This window comes from Pelodiscus sinensis, chromosome 33, assembly GCF_049634645.1.
Source record: "Pelodiscus sinensis isolate JC-2024 chromosome 33, ASM4963464v1, whole genome shotgun sequence".
Taxonomy (NCBI): domain Eukaryota; kingdom Metazoa; phylum Chordata; order Testudines; family Trionychidae; genus Pelodiscus; species Pelodiscus sinensis.
The window spans coordinates 2,263,941-2,280,935 of record NC_134743.1 but is presented as its reverse complement, the minus strand read 5'-3'; the positions used below and the strand labels follow the sequence as shown (position 1 = coordinate 2,280,935).

The following is a 16,995-nucleotide window of genomic DNA, read 5'->3' as shown; positions in this document are numbered from 1 at the left end:
TTCCCCACATCAAGGACCCCTTACAACAGAGGTGGGCCCTTTATTTACCTGCGCCTCTGCAGGTACAGCCACTTGATGCGCCCATTTGCTATAGATTGCTGTTTTCGGCCAATGGGAGCTGCAGGAAGCGACGTCCTGGTCCGTGCTGCTTCCGGCAGCTCCCATTGGCCAGGAACGGCAATCTACAGCCAATGGGAGCTTCAAGCAGTCGTACTTGCTACCTGCAGAAGTGCAGGTAAATCAAGTGCCAGTGGCCCGCTGGGGCTGACCCTGGGGACCCGCATCCAGCCTGTGGGCTGCTTATTGCCTCGCCCCGCCTTAGAAGCGGCCATAGCCCATCAGCTCCAAAAATCTGCAGGGACTGTGGCTGCAGAGACCTCTCTCCCAGGAGGGATGGAAGCGCACAGACTCGGCAAGCCAGGCCCAGCGGCTGCGGGCACTCACCGTTTGTAGGGATCGTACGTGGGGCTGTCTCTCCGCGCGTAGCTGCAAAGAGAGAATAGGTCAGGAGAGCCCGTGGCGAGATCCATGGTGTGCAGCTCGCCATGCGGCCAGGGGCGCTGCAGGGTGACCAGCTGGCAGCACAGCCACCCCGCTCCCCTTTTCCCACGTCCCATGCAGTGCAGGAAGCGGAGCAAAGCTACCCCCACCACCACCTCTGCAGGCACAAGCTGGAGGCTTAGTGAGAGCAGAGGCCGCTCCCAGACAGGGACAGCATCCCTGATGCACACAGCAGTGCTGGCTCTGTGCAGAGGTGAGAACCAGCCCCCCGCTAAAGGTGTTCAGAGGAGGGAGTCCAGACAGGGAGAGAAGCACAAGGAGCCCCTCGAGCTAAGCAAGTCGCCCCCAGGTCCTAAGGGACAGAGCTAATGATTCTACCAGTTCACAGTCTCACGCAATTGTGCGAGAGCAGAGGACTCCCCAACTTGCCTGGCCAAAGGAACCTCGCACGGCCAGCCCCGCTCAAGGTGCCCAGCGGACTGTGGTGAGCTCGCACTAGCAGTGTCCCAGTTGTTGGAAAGAACCGTGATTCCAGAAGGAGTTGCTGTGTTTGGGGCTGGGGGAGCTGCCCGGACACTGCGGCAGGGGCCAGACATGGGACACCAGAGCTCAGCTCAGCCCCTTGCACCCACGACAGCCAGTGCCCGAGGCCCTACCCCAGTGCTCCGTTGCTCGCCAGCCCCTGGCTGATTAGCCTGCTGCCGGGGCACATTCGGCCATCACCGCCTTACCTTGGAGGGCTGATTTTTCTTCCTTTTAAGCGTTTCTCTCTAAACTCCCTCCTCTGTCGGCGAGAGCGACGGCCCTAGACGAGAAAGGCCCAGAGCTCAGCGGGGGATGAAAGCCTGCCAGAAACTCCCAGACCAGGGCTCAGCACTTCATAGAATCATAGACAACTGGAACTGGAAGGGACCTCCAGAGGTCATCAAGTCGAGTCCCCTGCCCTCATGGCAGGACCATCTAGATCAGGGGTGGCCAACCCATTAAGCGAAGAGAGCCAAAACAGTGGTGGAAAAATGCAAAGAGTTGTGGGGGGGGGGGGGGGGAGGAGGAAGAGCTTGTCACCAGCCAGAGTTCTTGAGCAAAAGAAGGTGCTGTCCCTTTAAAAACCATGGGTTAAGGCTTTTTGGACACATCAGGCTCCCGCCAGCCAATGCCACCTAGCCGTGCTGGGCGGCTCCCTTGCACCCGGTGAGCACAGGGAGCCGAGGGCCATTTGTAGGAGCGCATGGAAGGGTGAGGGCTTCGCGAGCCGCGGGGGAGTCTTCACGAGCCACACTTTAAGGGGTGAAGAGCGGCATGAGGATTGCAAGCTGCGGATTAGCCACCCCGATCTAGATCATCCCTGACAGGTTTTGTCTAAAAAGTCTCTAGGGATGGAGATTCCACAGCTTCCCTGGGCAATTTATTCCAGTGCTTAACCACCCTGATAGGCAGGAATTTTTTCCTAATGTCCCACCCAAACCTCCCTTGCTGCAATTTAAGCCCATTGCTTCTTGTCCTGTCCTCAGAGGTTGGAGAGAACAATTTTTCTCCTTCCTCCTTGAAACAACCTTTTAGATATTTGAAAGCTGCTACATCCAATTTCTATCTTCTCTTTTCCAAACTAAACAAACCTAATTCTTTCAATCTTCCCTGACAGGTCATGTTTTCTAGACCTTTCATCATTTTTGTTGACCTTCTCCCATTTGTCCATATTCTACCTGAAACGTGGCGCCCAGAAGTGGACGCACTACTCCAGCTTAGGTATTATCAACGGAGAGCAGAGGAAAAGAATTACAATACTCCTGTTACCGCGTCCCAGAATGATTTTTGGTTTTGCAACAGTGTCACACTGTTGACTCCTATTTAGCTTGTGGTCCACTGTGACCCCTAGATCCCTTTGTGCAGGACTCCTTCCTGGAGAGTCACTTCCCGTTCTGTATGTGTGAGACTGATTGTTCCTTCCTAAGTGAAGCGCTTTGCATTTGTCCTTATTGAACTTCGTCCTATTTACCTCAGACCATCTCTCCACTTTGTCCAGACAATTTTGAGTTTTCATCCCATCCTCCAAAGCTCTTGCAATCCCTCTCAGCTTGGTTTCAGCCTCAAACTTTATAGGCCAACTCTCTATGCCACTCTCCCCCGGCTCTACCCCAGTACCTGGAGGTGGGAAAATGACAGTCTCCCCCATCCAGCTCCTCTGGGCTGAGCTGGGGGGAGTCCCGGCTCACATGGCCAGGTCTGTTAAACCTCTGCACCCCAGTGCTAAGCCTCTGGAAGCAGGGCTGTGCTGACCTATGGAGAAGGCAGCTTTGCTGGGCTCGGGACATACGGGCAGCAGCTAGAGCAGGGCTGGGAAGAGGCTTTGCTGAGGCAGCCCTCCCCCAGGGCTGCTCCTTACCGAGTACATTGCTTTCTCCTCCTCCAGGGCTTTGGCGTGTTTAATGGCTTCGGCCTCCTCTTTGTCCTTCCGCAGCATCCTTCCAGAAAAGGACAGAAACACGGCTAAGCATGGCTGTTCCCAGAGCTCAGACCTGCCCAGCCCAGCCCCAGGACGGAGGTACACAGCGCGGCGACCCACGGACGTCACTGCCACAACAGGTGCTGGCAGGCACCAGCTGCTGCCCTGCCCCCACCCTGTTGCAGCCCCTCAAGCACAATGACTGGTCCCAAAGCACTCGGGCCTTCAATGGAAGAGTCGAGGGCTAAGCCGGGTCTCAAATGGAACGGTACCAGCGGTGCCATATTGGAGCAGCTGGAGCAGCAGCATCTGGACTGCCCCGGAAAGCAGGACAGGTGCCATCCAAAGGTCCTAACACTCAAATTAATTAAGCAGTCCCTGGTGCATCAGCATTTAACCTGCCCCTCTCCCTGGCTTTCCCACAACCTGGGCCAGATGCTTCACCCCTCGACGGGAGCAGTGCTGAGGAGCATTGGCAAGGGATAGAGCAGGCAGCCCAACACACAGGACTGCCCTGAGGCTGCACCAGCCTCTTACTGATACCTGCAGGATCCAGACAGCTGCACATACCAGCCCCAAAGCAACCTTCTCCGTGCTTGTGGGCAGAGGGGCAGCTTCACACAAGCCATGTCTGCCACAGGTGCCAAGCCAGAGGGGTCCATCTGCCCCTGCATCCTGCAGTAGCCACAGCCCCCTCTGTGGCCACCCAAGGCTCTTGCAGCTATGGCCATCCAACCCCCAGGGTGCCCGAAGTTCTCCAAGCCAAGGGGGGTGTGTCTGGAGCTCGGCTCCCGGCCCCGACTTGCACACAGGCTGTACCTGACAAAGTCGCCCTCGGCCATCCCATATGTGGTCGCCTGTTTATTCAGGTCAGCCACCTGCTCCTGATTTAACTCATCCACGTCAACTTCCACATCTGCAAGCAGAGAAGCGAGGTCAGTGTGCCTGCAGGCTCCGCCAGCGTTCAGGGATGGCTGCTGGGCTGGCCTGCTCTCTCAGGGCCTGCTCGGCTGTTTCTGCTGCACCACAGTACAGCTGAGATTTGTAACATGGGGCCCACAAGACTTGCTTGGGCCTCTCGGGGGGGCCATTTCCAGGACTGAGCTCAGTGCACATGCCCCCAGAGTGGTCCTCCACCCACTGACAGGACAGGAGCTGGACAGTACCCTCGCCAGTGAACACGCGGCAGCAGCTTTAGCTGAGCTCAGCTCTAGGCGCAAGGGCAGCTCTGCCCAGCCCAGGGCTCCAAAGCAGGCCACCAGACTCCCAGCCCCGAGGCAGCAGCACGGAAGGAGGGGAGGGGACAGAGCACAACCCCAACCAGAACCCCAGGCCCCTCCAAACACCCACCTACGCATGAAGGGCGGACAGGGCCGGAAAGGACTGGCCAGAGTTCACCAGGACGCCGCACAGCCAGGAACGACTGTACTGCAACACCCTGAATCCTCCCCTCCCTCCCCTACAGATACACCCGAGCGTGTGCCCAGCACACTGGGGAGTTGATTCTCGAACGGCACAGCTCTGTGCGCCAGAGAGAGGGACAAGAGGACACTGAAGCAGCCTGGCCAGGTGATCTCCCAAGGGCAGGGCTGCCTGGGCAAGTGACATACCAATGTCTGGAATGACCTCGTCCTCGTCCGTGTTGCTGTCCTCCTCAGAGTCCTCCTCATCCCCCCGCTTCTCCAAGGAGCTCTCGAGCTCGGCCACTGTGCTGTCCTCATACGTGTAGCCAATCGATGCCTTCTTCTCCGCAAGCCTGGACACAAAGCAGAGCGGTAACCGCGGGCTGCCAGGCAGGGCACTGGGCACCCACCCGATGTCCCTGGAGCCTTGCAGCACCAGCCGTCCCTACTCCCCAAAGGCTGCTCTGTTGACCCCATGTTGCCCTGATTCTGTCAAACCCAAAGCAAGTTAGCACGAGGAGAAAGGGGCCTTTTCTTCATCTCCCACCTCTCCCAAGTGCAGGTTGGGATTCCTCCCTCCTCTGGGCCCTGGGCCAGCAGCCCGCACGCTGCCTGACTAGGCGGGATGCTGCCAGTGAGGCAGCAATGACCCAGTCTCAGGCTTCAGGACAAGCTGCGCTCCACAGGGTCTCCTCCAGCAGCGTTATTATTCAGGAAGAGGGGAGAATTTCCTCTGCAGCATCAGGTATCAGCCTGGCCACTCCCACAGTCCCTGGCAAGCCTAACTCTGGGGCAGGGCAGAGAGGAAGGGCTGACACCCCGCCATGCCCAGAGAGATGGGGCTCAAAGAGCAGCGGCTATTTGTTCTAATCCCACCTGGGACACGATGTTCATTCACTTCCGTACCCTCCAAAGCTTGCCTAGAGGGCAGCTCAACATGAGCATCCCTGGGGGCCACATCAACCCTCTTTCCCTCCCCCCCACACTCACTTCTTTTTCTCATCCTCATTGGGCTTCTGGAGTCCCCCATAGAGCTCATCAATATAGATCTGATAGAGACACTGCTCCTCTGAGACTGCAGGCAGAGAGACGGAAGGAGTTACATGCTGGCTTGAGGGCAAACACTGATGCCAGCTAGACAAGGGCTCATTCCAGGTGGCACAGGTAAGAGAGAGTCTCTCCTGTGGGCATCACCAAACCACACGGGCAGAGCAGGATTCCTGCCTAGAAAACCAGAGGTGAGTAGGCGTACAGGGCTGAGCCTGAATCCTAGAAGTCATTGCTTGGTACGCAGCCTCGCCCAGGAGCGGCTGAAAGCTGTGTCAGGTGTGACTGCTTGAGGCCTGTGACAGGGCATCTGCCCCTTGCTGGCTCTTTAAGGGTTAAAACCCAGCCCTGGGTGGAGCCTGCAGCTGAAGCAGATACAGCCAATTAGGAAGGAGCAGGGGCTGTGTAAATAGGGGCTCCTGGAGGGAAGGGAAGGAGACACTCTTGCTCCAGCTGGAGAGCAGGAGGGACCTGGCTGCCAGGGAAGCAGAGGCTTCCTGAGACAGCGGCAGGCAGACCTGGTGAGCCTTGGCCTGACCTCACTCCCAGGCTGCAGGGCCTGAGGCAAGGCTTGAGGGTACTAAGGAGGCAGCCAGGATAGGCAAAGGCAGCAGGTCCACGCCCCTAGCCAATGAGGAGTGGCCATTCCAGATTGCAGTTTGCCCTGTGGCAGGGGCTAATAACTGGCCATGGGCCACTGAGGCAAGGTGGGTCTTGGGGAACTGGGGGCTCCCTGGGAGGGGAAGACCCCAAAGCATGGGCAGGAAGGGACAGGGAGCTGGACCAGCAGACCTGCATCAGAGGCTGGGACACCAACCAGCAGAGGGCGCTCTGAGGCAGGGGGGCTCATTCCCAGAATGACCAGCGGGAGGGGCTGTGGGGGTGAGTGCCCATCTCGTGACAAGGCCCCCTAGGGTGACGTGCACTTGCTGCCCTCACACTGTTATTCTCTGCAAAGAACCAAGTGGGCCATGGGGGGGGGGGGGACAACGAGGGGCTCCCTCCCTCCCTGAGGGGCTCCTGGCAGAGCAGAGCAGAAAGCCGCTCAGAGTGGTGTCAGGAATCATGCGCTGCTGTTGCCAGCTGACCCCTCTCGCCAGAGCCAGCCTCTCTTCCCCAGGGTCAGACACTTACTGCCGGCGAAGTCGTTCTGCACTAGGCCCCTGTAGCGTTCGTAGTTACACTTCCTCTCGTCTGACTCCTGCTCGGGAGAGCTGAGAGAGAAGAACACGCACTGACACTGGGAGGCAACTGCTCAGACAGGACAAAGCTCTGGGTGACCAGTCCAGAAGCAGCCCACCTCCCGTTTCCACCTGAGATTCAGGCCCCCAAGCAGTGTTTCCTGTAAGTTACGGGCTTGTGCAGCTGCTCAGGGAGATTCAAAATAGGGACGTGAAAATGTGTTTGTGTAAATGTTTAACCGGTGGTTACTAGGGATGTAAAGGAGTAGCCGAGTTGACTCCTCGCATTCCCTCTCCCCCCGCTGCCTCCATAGCAGAGCCGCCCGGCTCTTCCTACATTTAAAAGGCAGAAATACAGCAGGGTTAGCTCCTGGGGCTGGCACAAGCTGGGACTGTTTAGCTCCGGCTCACGCTGCCCCAGGAGCTCACCCCCCTGCAGTTTAAATGTAGGAGGAGCTGGGCCGCTGCGTCACAGTGGGGGCAGCGAGTGCTCCTTCCATTGACTAACGGAGTAGCTGATAGAAATTCCATTGACTACTCGATTAGCTAATTAATCGCAATTTAACATCCCTAGTGGTTACACGTTATTTTTCCGTGATTTCACATTTACACACCAGAGGGGGAGAGAGCTGAGCACCGGCTCCTGTTCCACACTGCCTCCCCCCTCCCCGCTGCCTACTGGAGGCAGCAGCACGTGCAGGGAGCTGGCTCCTTGCATGTACCGGCTTCCGTCTGTCCTCCCACGCTGCCTCTGATACAGTCGGCACCCCATGTGTGCTGACTCCCACCTGCCTGTCCTCTCCCACTCTGCTGTCTCTGTGGCATGCAGCAGGGGGTGCAGGTTGCTCCGCGGCAGCTGGCATGTGCGGGGAGCTTAAAAGCTTCCACCTCCCCCCTGACCACTGCCTCCGATACAGAGGGAGGTACCTCATCAGTTAACCGGGTGCTCGGGTCCACACTTGCAACCCCAATTCAAATGTCGCCCAGCTGATGAGCAGAACACTCACAACTGGGTTTTTTGTTTCTACTGGTGGTGCACATCGGCACATGCCTCAGTGCATATAGAAAAATTTATTCTGCACATGGATGAAAAAAATCTGCATGGGGATGGAAAAGATTAGAGGGAACATTGCTCCCAAGTCTCAGCTGAACAAAGTGTTTATGGAAATTGGACCCTCAAGAAGCTGAGGTTGCATTGTGTGAACTCCACCCTTCAGTGTGACGTGAAACCCCTGCTGGCTGTCCCCGTGTAGCAATTACCTCCATGGACTGTAACAGAATTCCGCAGGAGGTTGCCCCGTTACACATGAGTCTTCATTAGCAGGATGAAGCCGGTTTTCCTTTACAAACCTGGCATGGCTCTCCCACCCCTGAAGCCCACCGGCCTAAAGTTTCACCGGGGATGACACACCTGGAGTTTTGGGAAACCTGGAGTATTTGGGACAGATGCAGGATCGTCCCCACTTGCAGCCGACTTGGCTTAGGAACATTAAGCTCGGCGAAGACAAGCTCAGAGGAGAGAGCTGGCTGGTGAAAATTATTGAAACTGTTTCTGCAGACGTCAGACTAGACTTTGCAGAGCCTGGCGTCCGGACGGGAGGAACAGCAAATGGAGGGCTGCAGGGAGGGAACCCATCGAGGAGTCTACTGGCCACTTCCCAAATAAATCCACCTTCAGCCCTGCCCCACCCAATGCAGCGCTCTCCACAGCAGGATGGGAAGCAGGGGCCCCTGGGCAGGTTTGTGCAGGGACAAAGTCACCTGCTTGGGCAATTCTAACCTCGTTTGTACACTAAGGTAGATCTCAGCCCAGGGCTCGACAAGATGTGACCTGGGGGCTGGATCTGGCCCACCTAACACTTTGATCTGGTCTGTGGACAGCATCTGACTGCTTCCTAGTTATATCCTGCTGCTGTACCTCCAAATATCCAGGTGGGGGCTAAGGCAGCAAGATCCTATTTAAATGGCTCTTGACTCCAGCACTACCCCAACAGAGGCAGGAGTCGTAAGACTTTACACAGCCGCAGCAACTGCGGGAAGCTGCCAGGCAACATGGAAGCAATGGGGCCGGGAACTGCAAACCCATTAAATAGCTGCAATTTAAAGGGCTTGTGGCTCCCAGCCCTGCTGCTACCACGTTGTCTGGCAGGTGCCCAGCGTTGCTGTGGCTATTGAAAGGGCTCCGGTCACAACTGCAGCAACCCCGGGCAGCTGCCAGGCAATACAGGAGCGGTGGGGCTGGGGGCCAGGAGCCCTTTGCTGTGTTTTTAATTCAAAGCCCCTGGCTCCAGACAACTCTGGGAGGAGGCTAGTCCCCAGCCCCACCCCTTACCCAGGTGAAAGAGGGGGAGGAGCAAGCCCATGACCATGTACCAAAATTAAGTGCCCCCTTGCAAAAATTATTGCCCAACCCTGTCTCAGCCCCTTTAATGCTGGGGTCAGAGCTGGATGTACTAGAGATCAGATGGTCAAGGGAAAACCCCATTTAGTGACGTTCTGCTCCAAAACGGGCTCTGTAAACAGATCTTTCTGCTCAGCTCTGCTCCCTAGAAGCACCCATCTCAGCTGGCTTCACATCCTCCCGCCAGCCTTGATTTTGGCTTTCCTTAGCGCTACAGAGCTGGATCCAATCTTTTCTTCAACCGCAGCAGCCCTGCTTGCTTTGTGCCCATCAGTCACACCGGGCAAGGCCATGGAGCTGTCCTGGGGCCCTGACTGGTCTGGCAGAACTCTACAGCAATGATGTGAAGAGATCCTGGAACGAGTCCGAGCCCGGGAGGGTCTGCAGAGCTGGTAGGTGGCTTTTTACGTGACAGCCAAGCACATTCCACCCAGAACCGATCAGAAACATGGAATCCCAGTGCCACAGGGTCCTTCAGAGATGTGATAAGCAGATGTGTGCTGGGCCAACCCACTGTAGTTCATCACCAGTGTGGGACAGCCTGGCATGTCAGGGGTAAGGTGACATTTACAAACACCAACCCTTATATTGGAAGGGATAACGCCGCCACAGAACGCTCCCGAGCCCCATTTCTCTGCACTGAGCCCCCAGCATCCTGTGCCCCGCTGGAAGGGAAGAGGCTGGGGGTTTCTGGAGAGGCGCTCGCAAGCAGCACTCCATGGAATTGGCTTACATTGGGTTGAGCAGTGGCGGGGTATACATAGGAATGTAGTCCAGATGAGCACGCACGTCAAACCGGTCAATCATGTTATTCGTATCCCCCTGCCAGGGCATCCTGCAGGCAAGAGAACAACAGACAAAACAAGGTCATTTGGCAGCTCAGGTGGGTACAACTGCATACCTGCTGGCAAAACAAGCTGCTACCAAGAGGAAGCCAGATGCACTGGGGCACTCAGTCTAGATCCAATGCAGCATGCACCTGCTTTGCTGCACGGTACACAATAGGACATGCTCTTAGCCGCAGACAGCCTGTAGTGGCAATCAGAGCCTTGTATGCCCACCTCAGGGATACGCCTAACTGTGGCAAAGTGGACCTGGCACCCTTGGAACTAAGGAAGGACAAGAGGGGCCCAGAATGTAGGGAGGTGTGGGACTCCCACGATAGCCCATAACAATGACTGTCAATAGGAAGAGGTGCTGAAGAGAGAGACAAAAACAAAATGAGTCTGAAAAGAAAGGCCCTCTTAATTCAAGTACGTGAAACAGATATTGAGCCTGGTAAACAAAAAAGTGTAGGGCCTGAAATCAATAACCCCAAACTAGTGCTCACTGATGACCAATGTAACTAAGGGGTGTACTATTCCTCCCATCACTCCATCTCGGAGACCTCAAAAAGAAAGACTCTTGGGAGAAAAAAAAAAAAATCAACAAGGACAATGCCGGGTGACTAAAGCAAAGAGTGATGGCTGCTATGCCACCATCTCTGGAAACTTTGGGAGCTACCGTATGACTGTTGAGCCTTGGATGTTCTAATCCCAAAAGAAGTCCTGACCAGACCAGGCCAAAGAGAGGGACCCAAATGACAGAGCCACTTCCACCAGCTAAATCCTGAACCCTAGCTGGGATGAGAAATTATTCTTCCCCACCTCCTTGAGCATCCTTATTCTCCTCTGCCTTACATCTTCTCGTTCCCATCCCTCGCTCTGTGCCTGCTGCTTAATAAGAGTCTCGTTTAGCAGGCAAAGACTGTATATTCTGTAAGCCTGTGATCAGACAGATCAGATCAAGGCCCTAAACAGCCAGATGCTGGTACGGGGTCTTAAAGAGGCTGATAAGATGATGTGTTGTGCTTATGTTTTTTCCAGCAGTATCTTTCTTGTCTTCTAGGCAGCAGGATCAGACCTTAACAGCTGCAGCCCAGTTTTGCTTTTGTCTCCAACAAGAACAATTATCTTTGATATCCTCTAAGAAACCGTCAGACAAGTGTTTTTTCCCCTTCTAAAAATGGTCCCCAGTGACAGGGAACAAGGAAGGTTGTTGCATTTGCAACGTAAAGTATTGAGTAAAGCTTTTATTGCTTCACCTGTTTCTACAATTTCTGTATCTTTAACAAAAGGCTACAGAGATGTTTAAATGTATGTTTATCACGGCACTAAAGATACTGACGTCTCTATACCCACGGACAGACAGAGAGGAGCGTGGTCCCAGCGCCCACTCTGGCAGCTCTTTCCAGCAGCACAGTTGCACTGCCCCCAGCCCTGCCAACAGTGGGGCTGTACAAACCAAAGCAGGAGAAACTGTGGTTGGAGGGGGAGGGGGGGTCCAAGGCATCCAGGCTGCCTGGAGGAGCTAACAGCTCAGGGCACTGGCTCCCAGGAGCGATGACATCACACACGTGTCTCCATTGGTTGCAGTGGCTCCTGGGAGTGGAACTCTGCAGACCCCAATGTCTGTCTGTGGCTATACGTACCTGTAGCCCTTTCTATCCCTGCAGGGCTCTATCTATACCAAACCCTGAATCATCTTTAACCAGATCACATGACCACTGTTGACTGTGACCAACTCACTCCACCTAAATTAAAACCCATTATCCCGAGCCATAGCACCCTCCCTTTGAGATTTTTGTTCTTCACCCCAGGCAGGAGAAGTAGTGCAGCATAAAGACACGGGTGCACTTGGGCTTTCATCCTGCACTCCCTCTCCCAGTGGGGAGGAAGAAAAGTGAACGTTGTGTGTAACAGGTATCTCCTTAAAGATGCTGCCAAGGGCAAGCCTGGGCTTGGGGGAGGGGCGGGGGGTCCTTTTACATAAAGTGCTGGAGAAGGGGCTCTGGCTCTGCTCATTATTAACACTAGGAATTATCTGCATAGTGTGCTTCCTCCACTGGAAACCACTAGGGAGCACTGAGCACTCAGGAGGACAAGGGAACAGAACCAGACGTCTCAGAACTCCTTGTTCCCGTGTATTTCGCTCAGACTTGCCAGCTAGCAGAAAGATGTTGGACATGCCCATTCCTCCAATGAAGAGCAGAGACCACAGCAGTCAGCTGACTGACCTCCATTGTTTCCTCTAACCTTCTCCAGCCATGTGTGGAATACATTTTGTGTGCTTACCAAAGCGTATGTGACCGTGCAACACTAGCAGAAACACAAAAACGAGGCGTGGGCATCCTGCTAATCATCTAGGCAACACATGAATCTGTTCTAAGCAGCTGCATGAGCACACAGCTTAAAGGGAACACGGCTGCCTACCCATCAATGAGTGCCCCGCAAGAGTGGGGAAGAGCCAATTGGCTGTTCCTGCTTCTCCTGAAGGTAAACCCAGGCAGAGAATGGTTTCCAAGACACCCCTCTCCAGCAGGATGCTGCACTTGCTCCACCCCAAGGTGTGAGGAATCTCTGAACTTGCCTCAACTTGAAAAGAGGCCAACTCGCCTCAGGGAAGATAAAGAAACAGAAGGAGCCATGAGGAGGGCGGGTCTGAGTCTGGACAGTCTCCCATCAAACCATCGTCTCACAAATGAACAAACAAAATGTCCTGTGCCAGAGAAAACTGTTCCCTCTGGTCTCCCATCCATCAACAAGCCTGCTGCAGGACTCCAGCGCCACAGAAAGGTTTGGCTAAGGCTTCATGTATAGGGCCCTATTGAATTCACAGTCCAATTAGGTCAATTTCATGATCATAGGAGTTTAATCATGGTCAGTTTCATGATTTTCGATATTTAAATCTGAAATTTCACAATGTTGTAACTGTCCAGGGTCCTGTTCTAAAAGAGAATTGTGTGTGTGTGGGGGGGGGGGGGGGGGGGCGGCTTATGGCACCCTTATTCTCAGGGGCTTATGGCACCCTTATTTCTGCGCTGCTGCTGGTAGCACTGCCTTCAGAGCTGGGCACCCAGACAGCAGCAGCTACTGGCCAGGAACCCATCTCTGGAGGCCATGCCACTGCCAACACCTGCGCAGATGCAAGCATGGCATGATAAAGTATTGCCATCTTTACGTCTGGGCCCACCGCCAGCAGCTGCAACTCTTTGGCCACCCACAGCCACCTTTACTTCTGCACTGCTGCTGGTGGTCTTGCCTTCAGAGCTGGGTGCCTGGCCAGCAACCAATACTTTCTGATTGCCCAGCTCTGAAGGCAGACAGAAGTAAGGGTACAATACCACAACCACCCTGCAACCTTGCAACCTTCTCCTCACATCCATCTTTTTGGTCAGGACCTTGTCTGAGAAATACTGATCTCCCTTGTGAAACCTGTATAAAATGCGATAAAAGCACACAACACACTAGACTTCATGGTCCATGACTCATTTTTCACAGCCGTAGATTTGGTAGGGCCCTACACCTGAACCTTTACTTGTTACTAGGGATGTAAAATCCTGTTTAAAATGTTAACCAGTTAAAGGTGCAATGTGCTCCCACTAATTCTGGGGGGTTTATGGCAACTTCTTCCCCCCTTTTCAAGAGATTTCTACAGTGCTTTGTGAACACGAGGGAAAGGATCTCACCACAGAGGAGCGCCAGCATCACTGACCATGCACAAAAGCCCAGGCAAAGGGGAATACACTAGAGTCCTTCCCCTTCTTCTTCACTCAGTTGCCTCAGGGATCCCACTAGCAGTGAGCGGCTTCCCAAGAGAGTTAAACGCCACCCAGCAGATTAGCAGAGTGCCCACAGCCTCTTCAGCCAGCAGCAAGTGTTCCTATTGCCCATGCGCATCTGCACATGCTTTGGTGAACACAACAAAATGAATTCTACACATGGATGGAGAATATTAGGGGGAACATTGCCCACTAGAACAACGGCCACACAGGAGGGAAAGCAAGTTGATGTTGCCCCTTTGAGGGCCTGCAAGCAACAATCCCCCATCTGCTTCACTATGCCCCCAGCTTGTCAGTGCAGGACTAGCAGGCGGGGCCCACTCAAGCTACTCACATGTTGACTGGACTTTCAGCTGCAAGAGCAATGGCAGAATCCAAGTGGACCTTACACGCCCGGCCATGCACTTGGAGGAACTGGGCTGGGTCCTTTTTCTGAAAGAAGCACAAAGAGCGAGAGATATAAATCCGGCATTTGACAGGATCTGGTCAGCCTGAGCAAGGCGCCACGTTAGGCAGAAGCTGTGCGGTGGAATCCAAAGCCACTATCAAGGGTATAAGCACTGATGAAAGCGGCATGTGAAAGCCTTTCAGAGTCTCACTCTTGTTGACAGTCTTACAGTGCCACGTGCAGAGGGCGTACAGACATCCAGGGAATCTCAGGAACTGCAGTTAAAGCACCCAGCTCATCTGAGAGTGACAAGAGAAACAGCCCCTGTTCACTCAAATCTGCTTCATGGGCTTACCAGGGGGCAAGCCTGATGCCTTTAGTGACTAAACCATTCGCTGCTCTTGGCCCTGCAGAGCCAGCACAGATGAGGCACATGGGGCTGGATCTGATTCCTTCGTACGTGCCGCCCAGTTTGCTTCCTAGGCTACAGGCTGTTGCACTCTCGCATGTCCTAGAAAGCCTGAGGGCCTGCACAAGCGGTGCGGCAGACCCAGCGTGGCCTGCGGCAGACCCAGCGTGGCCTGCGGCAGACCCAGCGTGGCCTGCGGCAGACCCAGCGTGGCCTGCGGCAGACCCAGCGTGGCCTGCGGCAGACCCAGCGTGGCCTGCGGCAGACCCAGCGTGGCCTGCGGCAGACCCAGCGTGGCCTGCGGCAGACCCAGCGTGGCCTGCGGCAGACCCAGCGTGGCCTGCGGCAGCTTTGTGACTGGCGCTGCAGTGTAACAAAAGAATCCAGGTTTGCTCCCAGACCTCAGGTGAATTCTGTGATGCTAGCAGCTAGAAAAAACCCTTTGTACTCGTCAAGTGAGCAGCTTTGACATGGCATTAGCCAGGGCTCAGAGGGAGAAGGGCTGCATTTTAAGAGAGGGACATGCAGCCCAAAGAGGTGATCCAAGAGTCACCTCGCCTGTGGAATGTTTCCTGCAGTCTTGCTCTGGTCTTCAAAAAGGAAACTGAACCTGCAAGAATTCACCTCTACATAATGCCTCCCACGAGCACTGCAAGCCAAACCATGGCAACCACCCAACCTGCCAGTCAGCATCACAACTCTGCATCCTTCTCCTTGGAGCAGCCCAGCAAGCAGCTCTGCTACCACAGCACCACTTCCATTTCTCCTTCCTCGGCTTTGGAGAGAGGCACAAACAATTTTACCACCCACTCCAGCAGAGCATCATGGGGGCCCTCCTAGTGCTCAGAGTGGAGACCCACACTGCGCGCAGGGAAAGCAGATACTTCCAGAGACTCAACTCTTTCACTTTTCCCTGCAGGGTACAATAGTGTGGTTTGTAGTGTGGCAAAGTGCTGGCTGTGCCCCCATGGTCCTGCGCACCTTAGGTGGTTATTATAGGCCTCAGAGGCTCGCTGTGACCCTCCACGCTGCCTATTGCGGTTTCCTAGAGGTCAGGGTTACAACTTATTGAGCCATTTTCATCACTAACGGGGAGGGGGAAATCCCTCTGTAACCCTGGAACTCCTTTTCCCAGAATCCGGTCTTTCTTGGTGGGAACCCAGGCCTGCCCACTACACTGAGTTTTGGCCCAGGGACCCCAGGCAGCAGCAACTGCTCAGGGTTTCCCTCTATCCCCAAGACAGCAGCTTTTTCCCTGGGCCACTTCCCCAAATGCTCCCCTAGTGCCTTTTCTCTGGTATCTGTCTGAATCTTTCCCTTTTCAGCTTCTCCACAAACACACTTCCTCCTCAGGGTCCCTCCCTCAACCAGGGAAACCTTTTAAAGCAGCTCCTCAGGTTTTAATTGGCTACAGGTGTCTGATTAGCCTGCTCCTTCAGGCCAGCTATTAACTAGCCTCAAGTGTCTGCCTGCCTTAATTACAGGACAGCAGGCTCTGGGAGTTTATTCAGGAAATAGAAAACTGTTTATCTAGCGCCCTGAATGCCTGCCCTCCATTAGAGTGCGACAGCCAACTACTCTGGGTCTGTCACAGTAGCCACTTGTTCTACAGCAAAGCCCTGCCTGAGACAGACGGACTTGGCACTAACTATCCAGTCCTAACTGCCATTAAAGAGAACATTTTAATGCAAGAATAAAGTCACGGAAATGAGGAAGAGCTGTAGGTCCCACCAGTAGCAGAGACACATCTTGGATTCCTGTGCATGCTTTGCAACTGAACAGCAATATGTGAAGCTGCATAAAGCCAGACACCAGAACAGAAAACAGCCGGCGCACTCCCCAACGCGACAGCAAGGGCCACAGATCGGGGTGCCGGAGTGGGGCCGGGGCCAGGACTGCACAGGGACACTCACTATTTTTTCATAGTATTCTCGCCGACGCTCGGCCCGTTTCTTATAATCGACCATCATCCCACGGAGCTTGCGCTCATGTTTCCGGGCTTCGTGCCACATCCTGCTGCCTGTGAGCTGTTAAAGGGAGAGAACACAGAACTGAGGAAAACCAGCAACCTTTCAGCATGCCCAGAGTCTGGGGGTGCCTTCAGGGGTGCATGTCTACAGCCAAGGAGAGAAATACAGATGCCACTCTGCATGCAGACACCAGTATGCTCAGGAGTGGAGAGTTACGAAATGACTCCAGGAACAAACATGGTTGTAGAGAGCTGTAATGGGTGCCATAGCCATCCCCAATGGCTGCAATAGAACACTACTCCTAGACTCAGCCCCAAGGCACCAGTCACACAATGCAAGGATCCAGACACTAATGGCTCATCTGCACTTACTCTCGTGTAGCTGCCACACTTAGTGAAGACGTTATCTACACCAGGGTGGGCAATATGACAGCAGCAGTTCGCTAAGGTTAGCCCCTGGAGGGTCACTGCCACTATATTTACCTGCACTTCTGCAGGTAGGGGCAACTGTAGCTTCCATTGGTGGCAAATGCTGCTCCCAGCCAACAGGAGCTGCAGGAAGCAATATGGACTGGGATGCTAGGGTATGTCTACACTACAAAGTTAATTCGAACTAACAGCCATTAGTTCGAATTAACTTTGATAGGCGCTAC

The 16,995-nt window shown here is 54.5% G+C and overlaps 1 protein-coding gene across 6 annotated transcripts in view; it reads right to left on the bottom strand.

Annotated features, from left to right (window-relative positions):
- CLASRP (CLK4 associating serine/arginine rich protein) overlaps positions 1-16,995 on the bottom strand; it is a 43,751-nt gene that overhangs the window by 12,271 nt on the left and 14,485 nt on the right. For all 6 annotated transcript variants that reach the window (XR_012898609.1, XM_075914383.1, XM_075914380.1 and 3 more), the window contains 10 exons: positions 16,287-16,400; positions 13,911-14,008; positions 9,710-9,811; positions 6,529-6,608; positions 5,338-5,422; positions 4,555-4,700; positions 3,764-3,860; positions 2,885-2,963; positions 1,233-1,306; positions 445-486 (listed from right to left, as the gene is read on the bottom strand). Coding sequence is in view for 5 of the 6 variants with exons in the window: in XM_075914383.1 (XP_075770498.1) it covers positions 445-486; positions 1,233-1,306; positions 2,885-2,963; positions 3,764-3,860; positions 4,555-4,700; positions 5,338-5,422; positions 6,529-6,608; positions 9,710-9,811; positions 13,911-14,008; positions 16,287-16,385 (902 nt within the window). In the remaining variant the exon portion in view is untranslated. The remainder of the gene's footprint in view (positions 1-444; positions 487-1,232; positions 1,307-2,884; positions 2,964-3,763; positions 3,861-4,554; positions 4,701-5,337; positions 5,423-6,528; positions 6,609-9,709; positions 9,812-13,910; positions 14,009-16,286; positions 16,401-16,995) is intronic.